Source organism: Gracilinanus agilis, chromosome 3 (assembly GCF_016433145.1).
Source record: "Gracilinanus agilis isolate LMUSP501 chromosome 3, AgileGrace, whole genome shotgun sequence".
Lineage (NCBI taxonomy): Eukaryota > Metazoa > Chordata > Mammalia > Didelphimorphia > Didelphidae > Gracilinanus > Gracilinanus agilis.
In genome coordinates, this window is record NC_058132.1 from 132,626,362 (window position 1) to 132,647,080 (window position 20,719).

Genomic DNA, 20,719 nt, shown 5'->3' on the forward strand with positions numbered 1-20,719 from the left:
TCAAGTGACTTGCCCAGGGTCACACAGCTGGGAAGTGGCTGAGGCCGGGTTTGAACCTAGGACCTCCTGTCTCTAGGCCTGACTCTCACTCCACTGAGCTACCCAGCTGCCCCAAAGCTAGGTTTTTTAACAACTGAGAGAATCAAGAAAGACCCCATAAAAGAGATGGCATCAAATTAAGCCAGCAGAGAGCTAGCTGATGATGAACTTAGGGCTAGATATATAGATTTAGAAGTCACCTGTTTAAAGATTATAGGATAATTCATAGAAGCTTCTCCTGGGAGAAAACATACAGAAAAAAAGATTAGAGAACCAGGAACAAATCTTAATAGATATGTTCAAATCAAATCAAGATAGATCTTGAAGGTGATCTGTAATAACATGAAGAGAAATGGACAAGGACCAGGCAAATGAGGATAAGTGGATTAGTAGATTAGTAAGAGATTAGTACTATGAGTAGTGGAGTCAGGGTATAACAATGATTTGGAAGTCAAGGACAGAGAACTTCCCTAAGGGAAAGTTGTACTTGAAAGTGTCAAATCTACAAAGATCAAAGAAAATAAGGATAAAAAAAGGTCATCAGATCTAACAGTTAATAAATAGATCACTGGTAACTTTAAAAGAACAGTTTCAGAAGAGTAGTAGAGATGAAAGCTATATATTTCAAGGAAGTTGAAAAGTAAGCGCTGAAGAAGTGGAGTAATGTCTCCAAACCTTTATATAGATTGTTCTCCCATAGAATGCCTATTCTCCTCATGCCAATCTCTTAGACTAACATCTTCAAAGCTTAGCTCAAATACCATGTCATATGTGAAGCTTTTCTTGGAAACCCCCCCAAAAAGTGTTTGCCATCTTTCCTCCAAAAATATTACCTAATATGAATGTTTTACTTATTCATATGTGTACATGTTTTATCCTCTGAGAGAATGTAAACTGCACCTGATGGCAATAACAGATTCATTTTGGTCTTCTGCCATGGTCACACACACACAAAATTCCTATCATTGTTTTATTTCTCAATGACCTAACTAAAATGCTATATACATTATCAAGTGATATTTTCTATGAAGTATTTCTTGATGACCTCTATTTGAAATTAATTTTCTGAACTCTTTATAACACCTTGTTAGACTTTCTTCTGAGCTTATACTTTAGTGCATATTAATTATTACCTATTATATATTCCTTACTTGATTATAAGACCCTAATGGCAAAAACATATGATCTTTAAAATACCTTTCAGATCTAAATTCTATTGTTCTATCTTATAGCCATTATACATAATATATAATTATAATAATAATTGCTATTTATATGGCACCTTAAGGTTTTCAAATATTTACAATTACAAATATTATTTCATTTTATTCTCACAACCCTAGGAGGTTAAGTACTAGTATAATTTTCATTTTATAGATGAGGAAATTAAGGCAGGCAGAAGTTAAGTAACTTGGCCAGGATCACAGCTAGTAAGTATCTGAAGTAGTATTTGAACTCAGATCTTCCAGACTCCTGTTTTATCCACTATACCAGAGATGGTCCCTTTAGAGAAGGAGTGCCATGCCCGCTCCCCCAGAGACTGAGTGCCATGCCTGACCCCTACCCCTTTAGCCCTCATTCTCCCTTACCCCAGACAGGGGAGAAAGGAAGAGCTCCCACTGGGCTTCTGGGCAGAGGGGCTGGGGAAGAGAGGAATGTCCTCAGGCACATGGAGAGGAGGAGGAGAGCAGCTCCACCCCAAGTCCCTCTGGCTTTCTAGAAACAAATTCTTGGCAGGAGGAATGTCCTCAGGCACATGGAGAGGAGGAGGAGAGCAGCTCCACCCCAAGTCCCTCTGGCTTTCTAGTAACAAATTCTTGGCCTGTCCACAGAGAGGGCTCTGTATGTCCTTTTTCGCACATGTGCCATAGGTTCACCATCATGGCATTCAATCATTTAACTACTTCAAAAGACAGTAAATACTGTCTGGATTGATTTTCTCATATCCCTACTAGAGTAAGCTCCCAGAAGGGAAGGGCTGCTTCCTAAATGAACTATAATCTTCCCTAACTCTTAGGTATTTCTCCTTAAAAAGAGCAGTACTTTGAAAACTGTCTACCACAGTATTTTGGATATAATTGGTGAGGTGTTTAAGATATGCTTAACAAGCACTGTTATCATTTCAAGATAACACATACAGAGGGGACAACTGGGTGCCTTAGTGAATAGAGCCAGGTCCAAAGATGGGAATTCCTGGGTTCAAATCAGGCTTCAGATACTTTCTACCTATGTGACCCTGGGCAGGTCCCTTAACTCCTATTTGCCTAACCCTTACTGCTTTTCTGCCTTGAAATCAATACACAGTATTCATTCTAAGATAGAAAGTAAGGGTTTTAACACACACACACACACACACACACACACACACACACACACGTAATACTGAGTTAAGTGCCTATGAGCGGAAGGCATACATAACTTTATCTTTTACAGATAAAAAAAAAACTAAGATTCACATATCTTTGATATATCATATTTGGATGTGGCATATATGAGAGCAGTGAAAGAAAAAGAGCAGAGGATTTAGAGACAAAAGACCTGGATTCAAATCCTGACTGCTATTTATATTTATCAACTTTAAGAAAATCATTTAATCTTTCTGAATTTTCATTTCCTTATCTGCAAAATGTAAGAGCTAGATGACCTTTAAAGTGCTTTCCAGAAAAGCTCTGAAACCTGTGATACTAAGTGAATTTCTATCCACAAATACATGAAGTTTCTCAGAGGGAAAAAGTACTTACTGTGATCGTCTGATGTTCAATCCTTAACTTTTCCACTCCAGCTCCATATAATTCTCTCAAGAGACACATAATTCGCGTCTTTTTCCCAGCACCTGATGGCCCATATACTAAGAGATGAGGAAAGTCTCCACATTGTACCTGGAAAGAGTAGAAAAACAATGTTTTTGACATTTTTCCATGTGGGGAAAGTAATACATTTATTCCCTGTCAAGTTAATTTTTCATATCTCTGAAAACACTAATACAAAATATAAATTTCCAAAAGGTGAATCTGAAACCAGTCTAAGCAAGTGTATATGCTTATAAAATTATAGAATCTTAAGTTAGAAGGGACTTCCTAAGGTCTCTATTTCAAGTTGTATCCTAACAGAAAGTTCTTCTATATACAAGACCCCCATCACATATGTATCCAGTCTCCTTTGGAAGAACTTTGATATGTGGTGTCTTAACTACTAAAGTAGCTAGTTCTATTTTGGGTCAGCTCTAATTGGTAGGAATTTTTTTCCTTACACTCCAATAGATTAGGGAATCACAACCTATCCATACCTACTCATTCTTTATGGCTCTTTATCCATGTTCTTCTTTATCAATGTTGTCCTTTAAGTTCACCAGAATAGCTCTACCTAATATGTTACAGGGCTTTCTTTCCTTTCTTCTGAAATTGAGCATACCAGTGGAGCACTTGACCTATTCATTTATCAACCATGATCTTCATCACATGCCCAGGTCATCTTCAAAGTTACTTATTTGGTATATGAAACAGCCAGCCTATAACCATCACATACCTGCCTCTCCATTGTCCTTCTATATGATATATTAATCTTAAATTCTTTAGGAACTGCTATATCCTTTGTCTGAAAGCCATAAAGCAAGACTAGTAGAATGCAAGTATTAAAAAAGATGAAAAAAAGACCTTTAGAAAGAAGCAGATCCAGGAGAACATTGTACACAGAGACAGATACACTGTGGTAAAATTGAATGTAATGGACTTCTGTACTAGCAGCAATGCAATGATCCAGAGCAAGGCTGAGGGACTTATGAGAAAGAAAACTAGCCACATTCAGAGGAAGAACTGTGGGAGGAGAAACAGAAGAAAAACAACTGCTTGAACACATAGGATGTTGGGGATATTATTGGGGATGTAGACGCTAAACAATAAATCTAGTCCAACTCTCGATAATATGGAATTAGGTCTTGATCAGTGATACATGATCAAGTAAAACCCAGTGGAACTGGGCATCGGCTAAGGGGGGCTAGGGAGGTTAGGAGGAGAGGGAAAGAACATGAAATATGTAACTAGGAGAAAATATTCAAAAGAAAAAAAAAGACCTTTATGTGGAGAAATATAGAATAATTCAAAGAGTTTTGTAATTTCAATCCAGCCTGTTCTGCTATCTTGTTTAATTTTGAGCCAAACTCATTGTCCATTTTCACTATCTCTTCCAGACAGACACACACACACACACACATAAATGCATACATGCAGATATACATACACACACCCCACATTCATTTTTCTGGCTCTTGTCTCATTGCTAAATCATGTGAAGGTTGTGACATGTATAGTGTAAACACATGACCATATACTGATGGAATATTGCACTTCATGCCATAATATGGGCAACAAATAATTTTCATTCATTTGTTTCTCCAATAGAGAAACAGGCAGGCCTTTATGAGCAGTATTCCATAGCAGACCACACATTTGGCCTCCTAAGTTACTGAAAGATGCAACAAATAAAAGATTCCACTGCATTTTTTGTTGAAAATAAAATAAGCATTTTACTGAATACATGAAGATGTCATCCATCTTCATGACTTCCAACAAGGCACTGTGTACCATAAGTCATCATTCAAGATTCCTTGAAAAAATAAAGTACTGGTTAATCTAATTAAAAAAAAAAAAGAAAGAAGAGAACCAAATTAACAAAAATGAAAAGGGTGATCTCACCTTCAATGAAGAGGAAATTAAGGTTATTAGGAAGAAATATATATATATATATATATATATGATAATCTAGGTGAAATGGATAAATATTTACAAAAATATGAATTGCCCTAGATTAACAAAAGAGGAAATAGAATACTTAATCCCATCTCAGAAAAAGAAATTGACCAAGCCATCAAGGAACTTCCTAAGAAAAAATCACCAGGGCCAGATGGATTCCCAAGTAAATTCTATCAAACATTTCAAGAACAACTAATCTCAATACTATACAAACTATTTGACAATATAAGAAAAGAAGGAGTCTTACCAAATTCTTTTTATGACACAAAAATGGTACTGATTCCAAAGCCAGGCAGACCAAAAACAAAGAAAGAAAACTTCAGACCAATCTCCTTAGTGAACATTGACGCAAAAATCTTAAATAAAATACTAGCAAAAAAGACTACAACAAGTTTTTACAAGAATTATCCACTATGACCAGGTGGGATTTACACCAGGAATGCATGGATGGTTTAATATTAGGAGAACCATCCACATAATTGGCCATATCAATAATTAGACCAACAGAAATCACATGATTATCTCAATAGAAGCAGAAAAAGCCTTTGACAAAATACAACATCCATTCCTATTGAAAACACTAGAAAGTATAGGAATAGAAGGCCCATGCCTCAAAATAATAAACAGTAATATTTAAAACCAACAGCAAGTATCATCTGCAAAGGGGACAAGTTAGAAGCCTTCCCAATAAGATCAGGAGTGAATCAAGGATGCCCATTATCACCTCTATTATTTAATATTGTACTAGAAACACTAGTAGTAGCAATTAGAGAAGAAAAAGAAATTGAAGGGATTAAAGTAAGCAATGAGGAAACTAAACTATCACTCTTTGCAGATGATGTGATGGTATACTTAAAGAACCCTAGAAAATCAACTAAACGACTAGTGGAAATAATTAACAACTTTAGCAAAGTTGCAGGGTACAAAATAAAACCACATAAATCATCAGTATTTCTACATATTTCCAACAAAATTCAGCAGCAGGAGTTAAAAAGAAAACTCCATTTAAAATCACTGGCCAATATAAAATATTTAGGAATCTATTTGCCAAGACAAACACAGGAATTATATGAACACAACTAAAATACACTTTTAACATAATTAAAACTAGATCTAAATAACTAGAAAAACATTAAATGCTCATGGGTAGGATGAGCTACTATATTTAAAATGACAATCCTACCCAAATTAATCTACTTATTCAGTGCCATACCTATCAAAAACACCAAAAAAACTTTTTTATCGGATTAGAAAAAATCATAACAAAGTTCATCTGGAAGAACAAGAGATCAAGAATATCAAGGGAAATAATGGAAAAAAAAAATGTGAAGGATGGGGACCTAGCAGTACCATATCTTAAATTGTACTATAAAGCAGTGGTCATCAAAACAATATGGTACTGGCTAAGAGACTGAGGGTGGGTCAATGGAATAGACTAGGGGTAAATTATCTCAGCAAACTAGTGTTCAATAAACCCAGAAATCCCAACTTTGGGGACAAGAATTCACTATTTGACAAAAACAGCTGGGAAAATTGGAAAACAGTATGGGAACAATTAGGTTTAGATCATCATCATAAACCCTATACCAAGACAAATTCAAAATGGGTAAGTGACTTAAATATAAAGAGTGAAATCATAAATTAGGTGAACATAGAATTATATACCTGTCAGATCTGTGGGAAAGTAAGGAATTTAAGACCAGGCAAGAGATAGAGAACATTACAAAATATAAAATGAATGACTTTGATTATATCAAATTAAAAAGTTATTGTACAAACAAAACCAATCCAACCAAAATTAGAAGGAAAGCAACAAACTGGGAGAACATTTTTATAACAAAACTCTCCGGGGGGCAGCTGGGTAGCTCAGTGGAGTGAGAGTCAGGCCTAGAGACAGGAGGTCCTAGGTTCAAACCCGGCCTCAGCCACTTCCTAGCTGTGTGACCCTGGGCAAGTCACTTGACCCCCATTGCCCACCCTTACCAATCTTCCACCTATGAGACAATACACTGAAGTACAAGGGTTAAAAAAAAAAAAAAAAAAAAAAAAACTCTGACAACAAAGGTTTATTCTCCCAAATATATCAGGAACTAAATCAATTGTACAAAAAAATCAAGCCATTTCTCAATTGATAAATGAGAAAGGGGCATGAATAGGCAGTTTTCAAATAAAGAAATCAAAACTATCAATAAGCACATGAAAAAGTGTTCTTAATCTCTCATAATTAGAGAAATGAAAATCAAAACAACTCTGAGGTACCACTTCACACACAGCATATTGGCCAATATGACCAAAGGAAAATAATAAATGTTGGAGGGGATGTGGCAAAATTGGGACACTAATACACTGCTGATGGAATTGTGAATTAATCCACGCATTCTGGAAGTCAATTTGGAACTATGCCCAAAGGGCTTTAAAAGACTGCCTGCCCTTTGATCCAGCCATACCACTCCTGGATTTGTACCCCAAAGAGATAATACGGAATAATGCTCATACAAAAATATTCATAGCCATGCTCTTTGTAGCAGTAAAAAACTGGAAAATGAGAGGGTGTCCATCAATTGGAGAATGGCTGAACAAATTGTGCTATCTGATGGTAATGGAATACTATTGTGCTGAAAGGAATGATGAACTGAAGGATTTCTATGTGAACTGGAAAAATCTCCAGTAATTGATGCAGAGTGAAAGGAGCAGAACCAGGAGAACATTGTACACAGAGAATGACACAATCGAACATAATGGACTTCTCTACTACCAGCAATGCAATGATCTAGAGCAATTTTGAGGGACTTGTGAGAAAGAACACTATCCACATCCAGATAAAGAACTGTGGGAGCAGAAATGCAGAAGAAAAACATATGATCAAACACATGGTTGGATGGGGATACGATTAGAGTTTTGGCATTAAAAAATTACTCTACTGCAAATATGAATAACATGGAAATAGGCTTTAAACAATGATATATGTATAACCGAGTGGAATTGCTTGTTAGCTCTGGGAGGGGGTATTAAAAGGGGTAGTTACAATTCCATGTAACCATGGAAAAATATTCTAAATTTTTAAAAAAAGATTCCTTGAAAGATATAACACTAATAATCTCACGCAATCACCCTCCTGTCACAAACATCAAGCAAGGCATATAGCAACAGTTTTATTCTCCTGAAGAAAACTAGCAAAAGAACCAAGTCAAAGAGGGTTTCCAACTGATCATTCTGTTTGCAGAAGATAATGGGTTGATTCCACACAGTGAATATGTGATCTCAGAGAAGAAATGTGTTTAAAGGCATCCTATATAAAAAGAACTTATAAAATTAGTGTTGGTAGGTATCTTGGAGGTAGTTAATTCATTTTGAGAGGTATCATGGTTTAATGAAAAGAATAGAAAATTAAAATCCAGAAGACCAGGACCTATTTAGGTCCATCTCTACAGTTAACAATCTATGTGACTTTGAACTGATCACTTAACCTTTTTAGTACTCAGGTTTCTCATTTTGTAAAATAAAGGAAGATTAAATATTTCCAGTGTTTTTTTTTACTAATCTAACATGATGATTTATTTCAACCCCCTAATTTTATTGATAACAGCCATATAGCATTTTAAGGTACACAAATCACTCTAAATATATCATCTCATTTGAGCAATGAAAGGGCTTTTCCTATTCTATATCTGTTTTTCTCACTACAATGTTACCTGCCAAGAGGCAATGACATAAAGCCTTAAAAATACTAACAAAGTAACTGCAAATTACCTCTGTAACCATTATTGAACTTAAGTAACAAAAGCCACACTTAAGCCACACAAGAAATTTTCTATGGTTACACTGTTAATCAACATCCCGTGTCAGCTCTGAAAATATTAAGCAAAATACACTGAACTGAGATTTGTATCATTTTAATATTTAAGTTCTGGTAAATTAGTGCAGTGAGAACAATGAATCCTATGAAGTGGTCCCATTCATACTATTCCACATTATAATTATATGTGAAATATGGTACCATATTTTGGTTTCAGCCCAGTGGAAATATGTGATGATTTTTTTAAAATAAATAATCTGTTGATTAACATAACAAAGGATAAGAAAAGTGTATCTTTGATTCATTGATTACAAATAGAATAGTTATGTGAAGCAAAATTTTCAAAACCAAAAAAGTACTGAATATCATAAACTAAAGATAAATATACTCCAACAACCATGTGACAAAAATATCAGTATTGCCATTAAAAATATTTTAGCAGCATAGACTAAACTGCTCCCTATTAAAGAATTAAATCTTTATATATACACTTTAGGTGCAGAGCTTTAGCCACATTTCCTCAAATCTGCATGCTTACATTTCTATACAAAGAATGAAGTAGTTGGATAGCCTGGGGCCTTATCTAAAATTAGAAACATCTTAAATATGATATTGTTGCCTTTAAAATGTTTTTTAACATCTGAGCTAAAATAACTTGGAAACCAGACTCTGAAAAGAACTTGTCATCCATGCTTTCTCATTTGACCACCAAAAAACTGGAAGTGATAGCCTCAACAAATGGATTTCAAGACCAATAAACAAGCTTTGGTTTCCATTTTAAATCCTCTTCTACATTACCTCCTAATAGGGGTTAAGTGTAGATGACCTCAGACACTAATCCAGGTTGAGGTTTTTTTTTCCTTTTTTCTAACAAAGATAAATTTTGGAAGGCATCCTTTTCCAGAACAATTCTGCCTCATCAAAATCAAAAAAAATTTTGATCAGTTTATCAACTTTTGAACATCTTCTTTAAAACAAAAACATTTAGTTGCTGTGTTTCCATTTTCTTTCACTGTCTTAAATAAACTTGAAGCTTTCATCTGAATGACTGCTGTAGGAAGAATGTATTTTTAGGGGGCAGCTGGGTAGCTCAGTGGATTGAGAGCCAGGCCTAGAGACAGGAGGTCCTAGGTTCAAATCTGGCCTCAGACACTTCCCAGCTGTGTGACCCTAGGCAAGTCACTTGACCCCCATTGCCTACCCTTACCACTCTTCTGCCTTGGAACCAATACACAGTATTGACTCCAAGACGGAAGGTAAGGGTTTAAAAAAAAAAAAAAAGAATGTATTTTTGACTAGAATCTTCTATCCATACAGCTAAAAAACACTTCTATCCGTGTAATAAATCTGTTCTTTGTAGTTGTTTGCAAACCACAAAAAGCTGATGCATCTTTGTCCTTCTCTTTTATTTTTACTTCATGTTTTATTATATTCTGTACATACTAGATTCAGATATTCTAACATCTTGTACTATTTTAGAGTTACTATGACCATGGTCATGCTATTCAATTACATCAAATTTTTAATCTAATTCTAATAAAAAGTCTCTCTTCTTTATAACTCTGGCAATGTTTCCATTTCAAATGTTCTTCCTTTTCTTGATTTTGTTAAGAAGTCTTAAAAATTAACACAGTCATTAGTAATATGGTATATTGCAAGCATATCACATCCACATGCTACAAAAGGCAGGTGCAGTGGATGGCATGTTACAAACCCCTCCCTTAATGCAGTAGTCATTACTTTTGGCTTCCATATCATACAAATGATTCATACTAAGGAAGATGGTAGTAAATCTTCCTTACTCTCACAATGATTCCAGGGCAAGGGAAACTATGCATAAGGCCTTTAAGGTTTAAGACCTTCATGCCAATCCCTTCCATATACTTCTCTATCCTGGCTTCCAGGTGATCAAGACAATCCTTCTAGAGGTACCTCTAAAAGAACTTTACTATCCACTAAGAAGAAGAATCAAATAGGACACAGGAAACAGACTCAACACACTTCTAGAATTTTAACAGTTCAAAGTCAAAATTGCCACAATAGCCAACCATCCTGTACTAACCATCAGCTTCTAAGCCCATTTTTAACTATTTCACATCGGTAACTTTTCCTTCTGCCTGTGTGAGTTTATAAACAGTCAAAATTAATCAACTTCTGAATATTACAATTTTGGATCAAAACCAAGATGTAACTATAAAATAACAAGATGAATTTCTTGTGTGGCCCACAAGCAGGCTCTGAAGGAAATGATAAAAGAGAAGTTCTGAAAATGTTACAAACAGTAGCATTTTAAAAATAAAAATGTAGCCATTAGGTTACTGCTTTGAAAAAAAATAGTTTTAAATTAGGGGTCCTTCATCTTTTTTGTGTCATGAGCCCTTTTTGCAATCTGTTGCAATATAAAGACGTCTAAGAATAATGTTTTTAAATGGATAAAATCAAATATATAGAATTAAAAGGTAAATCAATTATATTAAAATAGTAATCAAAATATTACCCCCCAAAAGTTCACAGAACCCAAGAAGCTTTAATTAGATTCACAAGTTTGGGCTCCTGATATTATGTAACTCCTGATTAAGACAACAGAATAATATACTATGATCAAGAACAGATTAGGTAAGAAGAGTCAATTCAACAATTGAAAAATTAAGATGCTATGAAATTTAAGTTACGTAGATCAAAAAGATGTCCACCTAGTTAGCAATCCTTGGATCTGATACTGTAGTGACCATTTGGTTGCAGATCAAAAATCAATATAGTGGTGGACTTAAACTACAGGCTACCAGGACATCTGAAAGAAATTGAGGATGAATTCACAACATAGATTGCAATACTGACAACTGAGGTAAGATGTAAACCTGAGATGGGAGATATCATCTATTCACATATTTTCTGGCAGTTGATTTCTACTTAAAGCAAAGAGCTGAAAAATTGTTGATTTAGTTTTGCTGACAATTTTATTTTTTAGAAACAATAGAGAAAACATTGACAGATATTTTTCTTCTGGACTTAGTTCTTACAAATAAGGAAGAACTAGTTGATAACAATAGGATAGAAACCTTAGAAGGGAGTAGCCAAACCATCTTGGAGTTTGTGACAGATAAAACCAGCAATTTTGGGAATACTCTGACTTATAAAGTAGTTAATGTAGAGGAGTGATTTCAAATAGTTCAGAGATAAGATAGGACATCATATCCTGAGACAGGACAATCAGCTGTAGAGGAATGAGTATCTTTCAAGATTGAAATTCTGAGGATACAAAAGACAAATAAAATGCAACTGGCTCCAGACCAAGAGCCATTTCTCTCCTACTTCCTCCTGTCTAAATATTTTTACATAGAGTTGACAAAGTAACCTTCCTAAAATAAGCTGTCATTTCCCTGCTCTAAATCCTCCAGTGACTGCCTTAGTTTCTTCCTTTGTAAAATGGGGATAATAATAACAGCACCTATCTCCCAAGTTTGTTGAGAGGATAAAATTAAATATTTGTAAAGCACTTTGCAAAACTGTTCTATAAATACTCTTACTAATTACTATCCTCTACCCCACACTTCTTCTGTTCCTTATGTGTGAAAACAGGACAATAACACTTGCATTACCTACTGTACAAGGATGCCACCAGAAATGTCAGATGCCATCATTCTGGGCAAATCTGGGTAAAGTGCTTTAACATGAATTAACATTATACTGTTTGTGTTTTGTCACTCTCCCTCCACCTCTATTTGTCAAAATATTGTCCAGTCTAAATGCCACCTGATGCTTAACTAATTCACTGATCTTCTGCAATCAGAACTATTCTTTTCCTCCTCTGGAAAATCATAACTCTTCTCCCCCTATTTTTCTTATGGCATTTATCACATTCTACCTTTTATTACCTATGAGTATATATATCCTTAGTCAACCCCATCCCAATTCCCTCTCCCATTTTGCATGATGCTACAGTCAATATACATACTTAGTGTTTCATTTTTATCACAGAATTTCCTAGAAACAGACACCCTGAATTCTTTTTTTTTTTTTTTTTTTTTTTTTTTTTTTTAAAAACCCTTACCTTCAGTCTTGGAGTCAATACTGTGTATTGGCTCCAAGGCAGAAGAGCGGTAAGAGTAGGCAATGGGGGTCAAGTGACTTGCCCAGGGTCACACAGCTGGGAAGTGTCTGAGGCCAGATTTGAACCTAGGACCTCCTGTCTCTAGGCCTGACTCTCAATCCACTGAGCTACCCAGCTGCCCCCTACCTTGAATTCTTTTGCTAAATTACTCCGGGAAAACCATCCAACTCTTGTCCTTCAGCTTTCCCACTATAAAAGCAGCATGTCTGTTGGTGAAAAAGAAGTCCTAGGTTTAAGTCTGAGGGATCAGTCTCGAGAGGAAAAAAAATCAAATAAAGTGTTACTCCAGTTAAGTCAAAGAAACTAGGCAGAACAAGAAAAAATGGTATGTGTATGGCTATCTTCCACCTATTCCACACTGTTTGTATTTGCATGTGTATGTTAATCTCCTTTGAGAGAAGGAACTGTTTTTATTTTTTATAACCTTTGTTTTTTCTTTTAATCTTCAGCGCAACTCAATACATAATAGGGGACTAATGATGTTTGTTGACTCACTAATCAACCTGACAGGTAAATTGAAGTGGGAAGCGGGGGAGTGGGGTTAGCAGGTTGGGTCGTTGCCCTTCACCTGAAGGGGAGCGAGGGGGAGGGAAGTTTTATGGACTGTCATAATTCGGCCCCTTAAGATTCAGACCCCGGTCTTGCGAGCAGGAAGAAGGAAGCCCTCAAGGGCCACCTCCTTTCTCATCCCTTTCCCGCTCCCCTTCCCCGCCACCAAGCACTTCTCCCAGATAGTGGGGAGAAATGAGGAGGAAGGGGTCAAGTCCTCCCTCCCCCAAGCCCAAGTTCTTCCTCGCCGGCCCCGAACCGGCCGGCAAAACGCTCACCAGGTTCCGCAGCTGGGCCGCCTGTTCTTTGTGATAATCCAGCCTCCCCAAGGAGGTGGGCCGATACTTGTCCACCCAGAGGCTCATGTTGGCCTACTTGCACCTCCTCAGAGAGCTTGAAAGCCCCGCGCCCGCGCACTTTTCCCGCGAGCTCCAAGCAGGCTGCGTCACTGCCGGCTCCGCCCAGAGAAAGATGATTGGATGAAGGCGCTGAGGCGCAAGGTGACTGATTTGATGAGTAATGAACACACCAACCAATAGGAGGCCCTAAACGCAGGGCTCCTCGGGTGTTCTCGCGACAAACCCGCAAGGTGGAGTCACTGTAGCGGCTATGCACCCCTTCCCCCGCCAAGGCAGCTAGCAGCAACTAAGGAAGGAGGGGAGGGCGTCCAATCAGAAGCAATTCCACCCTGCCAGCTCCAGCCCTAATCTCTCCTCCCCCTACTAGGCTCACCAAGTCTGGTTCTTTCCATTTCTTCTCCTAAGGAGAAGACCTCGCTGACTAAAGTCAAGTGGTTGGAACTAAAGGATAGATTAACTTGTCTGTTATCCTAGAATGCCTCTTCCCACTGATAGCCTTATTCTGTGGAACCCCAAAATTTACCTTTGTCCCTTGGGAACTTGCCTTCTAGGAACTCTCAGACTGACCCTTGTCCCAGGCTGAACAACAAGCCATCAAGCACCCATTCAGCACCCTGAATAGAGTGATGGAGATAATCAAATCTTAAATTCTCTCTTGCCTAAGAAGTTTCACCCCTTGTATCTAGGCCTCTCCCAGGTATTCCAGCCTCTGGCTGGATCCTCCTTCCCTAGTCTCCAGGTAAGCCAATCCTTTATCCTTCTTTTCCTTTTATTCCCCACAGTGTATTTAGGATCCCAAATTCTTCAGTTCAAGAATATTCCCATTCATGGTTCATTTTCCCAGAGACATTGTTCCCAGAGTCCCAGGGCTTAGCTCTGTGTGATGCATATTTATGATTCTGTGTGATGACCATAAAAACTGTCTCTCTTGTTCTGATTAAAGACTTGTTCTTCGTAACTGTTGTTCATGGTTCTTTCTGTGTTTTTCCAGGTTGACACCACCTTTCCCTCAACCTCATCCTGAAACCCTTTTTAGAACTGGCCTTTGAGGGGCAGCTGGGTAGCTCAGTGGATTGAGTCAGGCCTAGAGATGGGAGGTCCTGGATTCAAATCTGGCCCCAGACACTTCCCAGCTGTGTGACCCTGGGCAAAGTCACTTGACCCCCATTACCTACCCTTACCACTCTTCCACCTATAAGTCAATACACATAAGTTAAGGGTTTAAAATAAAAAAAAAAAAAAAAAAAAAAAAAAAAAAAAAAAAAAACTCCTCTGAGCATAAAAGATGTGGGTATGGGATATGTATTTAAGCAGCATCCAGATTGTAAACTACCTCCTTTGTTCTCCCACCTAGGAGCAGGTTCTTTGTGCAGAGTGAAAAGGGATGGGAGGCAAAGGCAGGGAGTCAAAAATAGGTTCTGACATTTGATATCTGGGAGTGACATTGCAACTTTTCTGGTTTCTTCATCTGTGAAATAAGAGGATTGGACCAGATAACCTCAAAGATCCCTTCCAACTCTAAATCTTTGAACCGCTGAAATAAAAGGTTAAATTATAGTTAGGGTAACAACCTGAAAGGGCCCTCTTCAAAGGTGATCCAGTACAACCCCCATCATAGGAAAATAGATTTAAAGTTATATAAGGGCCCTTCAAAGTCATTCATAATATTTTATATGAAATTTGGGAATGTAGATTGGATTGACAAAGAAAGGTGGAGAAGGCAATTTCTGCACTCATGGAATTCACAATCTAAGGGAGGAGATTATATGAAAACAACTACGTGCAAACAAGATATATACAAAATAAATTAGAGATCATCATGAGAGAAGGGAATAGCATTAAAGGGGATAGGGAAAGGCTTCTTGTAGGAGGTAGGATTCTTTTTTTTTAACCCTAATATCTTTTATATATCTTTCTATATTAATTTTATTTGAAACAGGGCTAAGCAATGGGGGTTAAGTGACTTGCCCAGGGACACACAGCTAGGAAGTGTCTGAAGCCAGATTTGAACCTAGGACCTCCTGTCTCTAGGCCAGGCTCTCAAACCACTGAGCCATCCAGCTGTCCCCAGGATTCTAACTAAAGCTTAAAAGAAGCCAAGAGCTGTGTGACCCTGGGCAAGTCACTTGACCCCCATTGCCCACCCTTACCAATCTTCCACCTATGAGACAATACACCGAAGTACAAGGGTTAAAAAAAAAATCTGCAAAAAAAAAAAAAAAAAAAAAAAGAAGCCAAGAGTTGGAAATGAGGAGGGAGAACATCAAAGCCAGCTATGAAAATGCTCTGAGTCATGAAAGTTGTGTCTTGTCTTGTTTAAAGTATAGCAAGGAGGCCAAAGTCACTAAATTACAGAGTACATAGGGTAAGATTTAAGACAAAAAAAGTAATAAGGCCAGTAAGAAGGGCCATAAAATCAAAAAGAAGATTTTAAAAATTTAGATCCTAGAGATAATGAGGAGCCACTAGAGTTTATGGAATGGAGAAGTAGATGGAGTGACATGAAGAATTGCAAGTTTGGATAACCCAGAAGATGGTGATACCCTCAACAGTAAAGGAGAAAGTGGACCAGAGAGAAGGGTTTATATGGGGGGAGGGGACAGGAAAGGAAAAGAATTTAATTTGGGGCAAATTAAGTTTATGACAGCTATGGGAGAATAGCATAACCTTTATGTGTCATAAGTAGAACTTGAACTCAGATCTTCATGCCCCAAGACTAGTATATTATTTATTTCACCTTTATCTCATCTTTCTTAAATAGCTTTTTTGTATATATTTTATTTTGTGTAGAATATAGTCATATATGCATATAATGAATAAATATACATATATTAAAGGTGCATACACAAAAGGTTTTTATTGATGTCACCTGCTATCAGGAGTCAAAAACTGAACTCTATTAAGCTGGTTCATTTCTAGGAAGTTAAAAATGTCATTACAGAATTAGGCCATTAAAGCAAAACAATAGATCCTTTATTTGACACCCTTTAGGTAAGACTATGAGAGGTAAGGAAGCTAGTTGTATATAGATGCCCACTTTAGAGGTCTATTTTGAGGGTAGGTAGGGAGTGGCAAAAAGTCATACTGTTTAAATGGAGACAAATAATGGCATGAGGAAGTAGGGTATGGGAGGAAAGGACAAGAAGAAGACAGAGTTCACAGGTAGAAAGAATTCAATCCCAGTTACTGATAAGACAAACATACAACTAGAGTCCAAAGCAGGGCACATCTGTTTGGACTCCCATCTCTGATGTCACAGACTGGGAGTTTCTAATTAGCATGGTGACACAGAAGATGAAAATTTCTGGTGTGTAAAATTCCAAGGACTTTCCAGAAAAGGGAGTGGGTACTGGCAGGAGGAAAGGATGAGACGGAAGCAGAACTAGTATACCACAAAAAAGACTAGGTCCCTACCCCACTCTCCAGAAAATATTTTTTCCAGATTCCCACAGATTTTGAAGCAAAGGTTAGGTGACTGCTAATAAAGATAAAAATAAAAAGGACTCCTATACAGTTTTCATGTTAGTACAGATGGCTGCAGAGGTTCCTCCCAAACTTGGGAGTCTTTGAAAATCATAAATGTAATAATCAAATGTCTGCCCTTGAGATAGTTACGATTTATAGCTTTGCTGGTGTGGAGAGGATATTAGTGTCTTGATTTGTAAAATATATGTATTCTTCATAGTCTATATATGAATAAAATAAAGGAAAAGAATGTCATCAAGTGGGTCAGAGATGATTGAAGATTGCCCTAAGGAAAATGATTCATCACCATAAGTTTCCAAGAAGACCTTGTGACATTACATCAATGATTCTTGCAATGACAGTTGGGTTCCCCAGAGAAGATTGTATAAGACTATTAAATGGAATTGAATAAGTAAATTGGTAAAGGCATTAAAATACAGGCTGAATGAATAATTTGACATGGCATTTACCAGCCTCTCATGCCAACCTCTATGATTTGTACTGCCAAGATGGGGAAAAGCAGAGGTTTGAGGTAGTGGAGAAAATTGAGTTTGCTTTTTTATTTCAAAAGTAAATTAAAGGAATTTTATCTTGAGAGATTTGGGGGAACTTCACATTCTGATAAGAGAGTTATGGACACCTTCATGTGTTGAAAATTAGAATCAGGAGTCACAATTCCTAAAATCAGAGAAGAACTGGTGGTGGGGGTGAGGGTATTGTGTGGAAGATAAGGTGGAAAGTATCCCTGATTTGAAGTGGTATTTGAATCATGCTCTTCCATTTATTACTCTTGTGACCTAGAGTAAGTCATTTTCTGTCCTTGAGCCTCAGTTTCCTCATTTATAAAAGGAGTTTGGAGCTGGTAAAATAAAATAATTAAAACAAATAAATTTAATTTAAAATTAAATTTAAAAATTGGAATGTCTAAAGTCATTCAAGATATTTTATCTATCTTCCTACAAATATGAGCAAAGCTGGGATTGTTTTATTGATCCAACATAATCTGAGGGTCCACAGTTTTAATCTTTGTTCATACAGAAGCATGTAAATCAGTCCATCACAATGGCAAAAGGACCTCAAATTAGTAGTTAAGAAACCTGAATTCTAGTCTTGACCATACTATTTACTGGCTGAGGCCAACTAGATAAGTTACTCATCTAGCCTAGATCTGTTTTTTTCAACTATAAAATGGTAATTTGACTGGATGCAGCACTAATGCTCTGTAAATTTGATTTAAAATTGGAAGGAGTGCCAGTTATTTGAACTGTCCAAAAATATACGCTCAAACATTCCAGTGGCCCAGATGATGCCAGATGTTATTTCCCATTTAAGAAGAACAGACAGAGGGCAGCAGGAGTAAACTGAAACAACTTTTCTTCCCATAACACGCCTATTTGAAACCTTTCAAGGACATTCAACTCATTGAGTTTTAGAAATCATGAGATAGTTAATGAAGAAATAGGTTTTTCATGACTACATATGTATAATGGACATCATATTTCTTGCCTTCTCACTGGAGGCAGGAAGAGGGAGGAAGGGAAAGAATTCGGAACTAAAATAAAAATTTTTAAATGAAATGAAATACAAAACCACAAAAAAAAAGAAGTAGTGAGAGAGAAGCATTGTAACTGAAAATAAAACTAAAATAAAAAACAAAAAATTTAAAAGAAATCATGAGAAACTATTGAAGTCTATAAGTAAATACTCCTTTCTTTCTCAGGCTAGGTTGAATAATTTTGCAGTTGATCTCTTCCTTCTTAGATAACTGACTGACTCTTTTCCTTTTCAGATTTAGATTGTACTAATGAAGACCTACACCATCCTCAACAGCCCAGGTCCTGATGACACCATATCTCAGACCAGTTAGTCCAAGACGGATGATTATTTCTGCGTTCTCACATGTGTCTGACCCTATCCAGCTTTCTGGAAACATTACCTCCCCACACACACACACACACACACACATACACGACTCTCTATGAGTCCACATCTCATATGAATGAGACCTCAATAATGAATTAACTTTTATTAGTTAACCAGAGGATACAATCCAAATCAAAGGCACTTGATTAAATAATATATCACAAGTAAAATAGCAATAGAATACTGCCCTGCCCCTCCTTTATAAAACTGGGACACACTCTCCATTAATGCACACACCATCAGAGGAAGAGTGGTTGTGTATGTATGGGCATAAATAGGGATTATATATCATATAGGCATGCATTCAGAGAACATGTATGGCCACTATATGTGGATGTAAAGAATACAAGTGATCTAGGCATATACATAGGAAATATGATTGACTAAAACATATTCACCAAAGTACATACCTATCTAATACAGATATCTTCTTTCAGTGTTATCACATTATATACTTCTTGGCTTGCTTTACCCTAAATGGTTCATCAGTGCTGAGCCTCATGCCTGTGCTGATCTCCATGTGGTACCAAATTTTTTCTTGCTCATTCTGTTGTAAAGTTCTTACTGTTGCCACCTACTAATTGCAACTGTAGTTATCAACTGAAGGATTACATTTCAGGGCCACTTTCTAGCTATCTCAGCTTCCATCTGCCAGACAAAGTGATTAAAAAGTCTCCTTGACAAAGGCAACTGATAACTCTTTAATCATAGAGTAGGAGCTGCCATATCCACTTAATGGGCCAGTCAGACTGGTTCCAAACTAAGATCTAAAAGCTAGACTAAAAATAATTAAAACTATTCTTTGGTTGATTGACTAACTTCTGTGTTCCATACCAACCCAAAGAATGATGCTCCAGATTATTTAGTGAGAATTTCCTGGGCTTACCAAAAAGCCATTTTGGGGTCTCTGTGAGGAGTTGTATAGAAACTAGGATTTAAAAATCCACCTTATCATAAGACTCTCAAGATTGTCATGCAAATGAATCTAAGTAAGGGCAAAAGCTAAGAGAAAAATAATTTTCTTCTACCCTTCTTCCTGTATTCCTACCTTACATAGACAAATATATCTAGCATCAAACTTGCCAACTTTTAAGCAGTACTACACTTTAAAATTCCTCAGTTTCCAGATTTTTCAGATGTTTCTACTAAATGACATAGACAGACAGACAGACAGACACACACACACACACACACGTTCCTACTACATTTTTAGTTTGATTGATTGTAAGATATCTGATTTGTTGGCCATTGTTTATAATTTGCTAATAATGCTATGTCTTAGTACTTTGTAGTAGCTATTTAATATTCTTAGGCTTTTGCTTACATTATAGTACTAAATTAATTTCTCCATCAAATTTTATCAACAATTTGAGGGTTAATGAATGGTGATAATTTTAGGAGTATTATTATGCCTTTGAGTATAATTCATAGTAACCAATCTTTCTTATCATCCAATTATCTATTTAATTGTTTCCTGGATTGCCATATATATTCTCTACCTATCATATACCAAATTTTCCATTATTCTACATTTGTGATCATGTTTAATGTCATTCATTTTATTTTCAATTACTACTTGCCTTCTGTCTCGCCACACTTTGCCTTTTCTAAGCTATACATTAGATGTAGCTTTGTACAATTATCCCTAAAATGATGGGATTGCAGCACCTTTTGTTGAGTGTATGAGTTTGATCTTTTTTTACTGAATTTTTCAGCTAGGTTATAATAT

The 20,719-nt window shown here is 36.6% G+C and overlaps 1 protein-coding gene across 1 annotated transcript in view; it reads right to left on the reverse strand.

Moving 5' to 3' along the window:
- Window positions 1-13,608, reverse strand: part of RFC3 (replication factor C subunit 3) — a 34,997-nt gene extending 21,389 nt beyond the window's left edge. Inside the window, exons 1-3 of the mRNA XM_044668959.1 lie at window positions 13,522-13,608; window positions 2,781-2,918; window positions 1,191-1,204 (exon numbers count right to left, since the gene is read on the reverse strand). Coding sequence (XP_044524894.1) covers window positions 1,191-1,204; window positions 2,781-2,918; window positions 13,522-13,608 — 239 coding nt within the window. The remainder of the gene's footprint in view (window positions 1-1,190; window positions 1,205-2,780; window positions 2,919-13,521) is intronic.
- Between the last annotated feature and the right edge of the window lie 7,111 nt (window positions 13,609-20,719).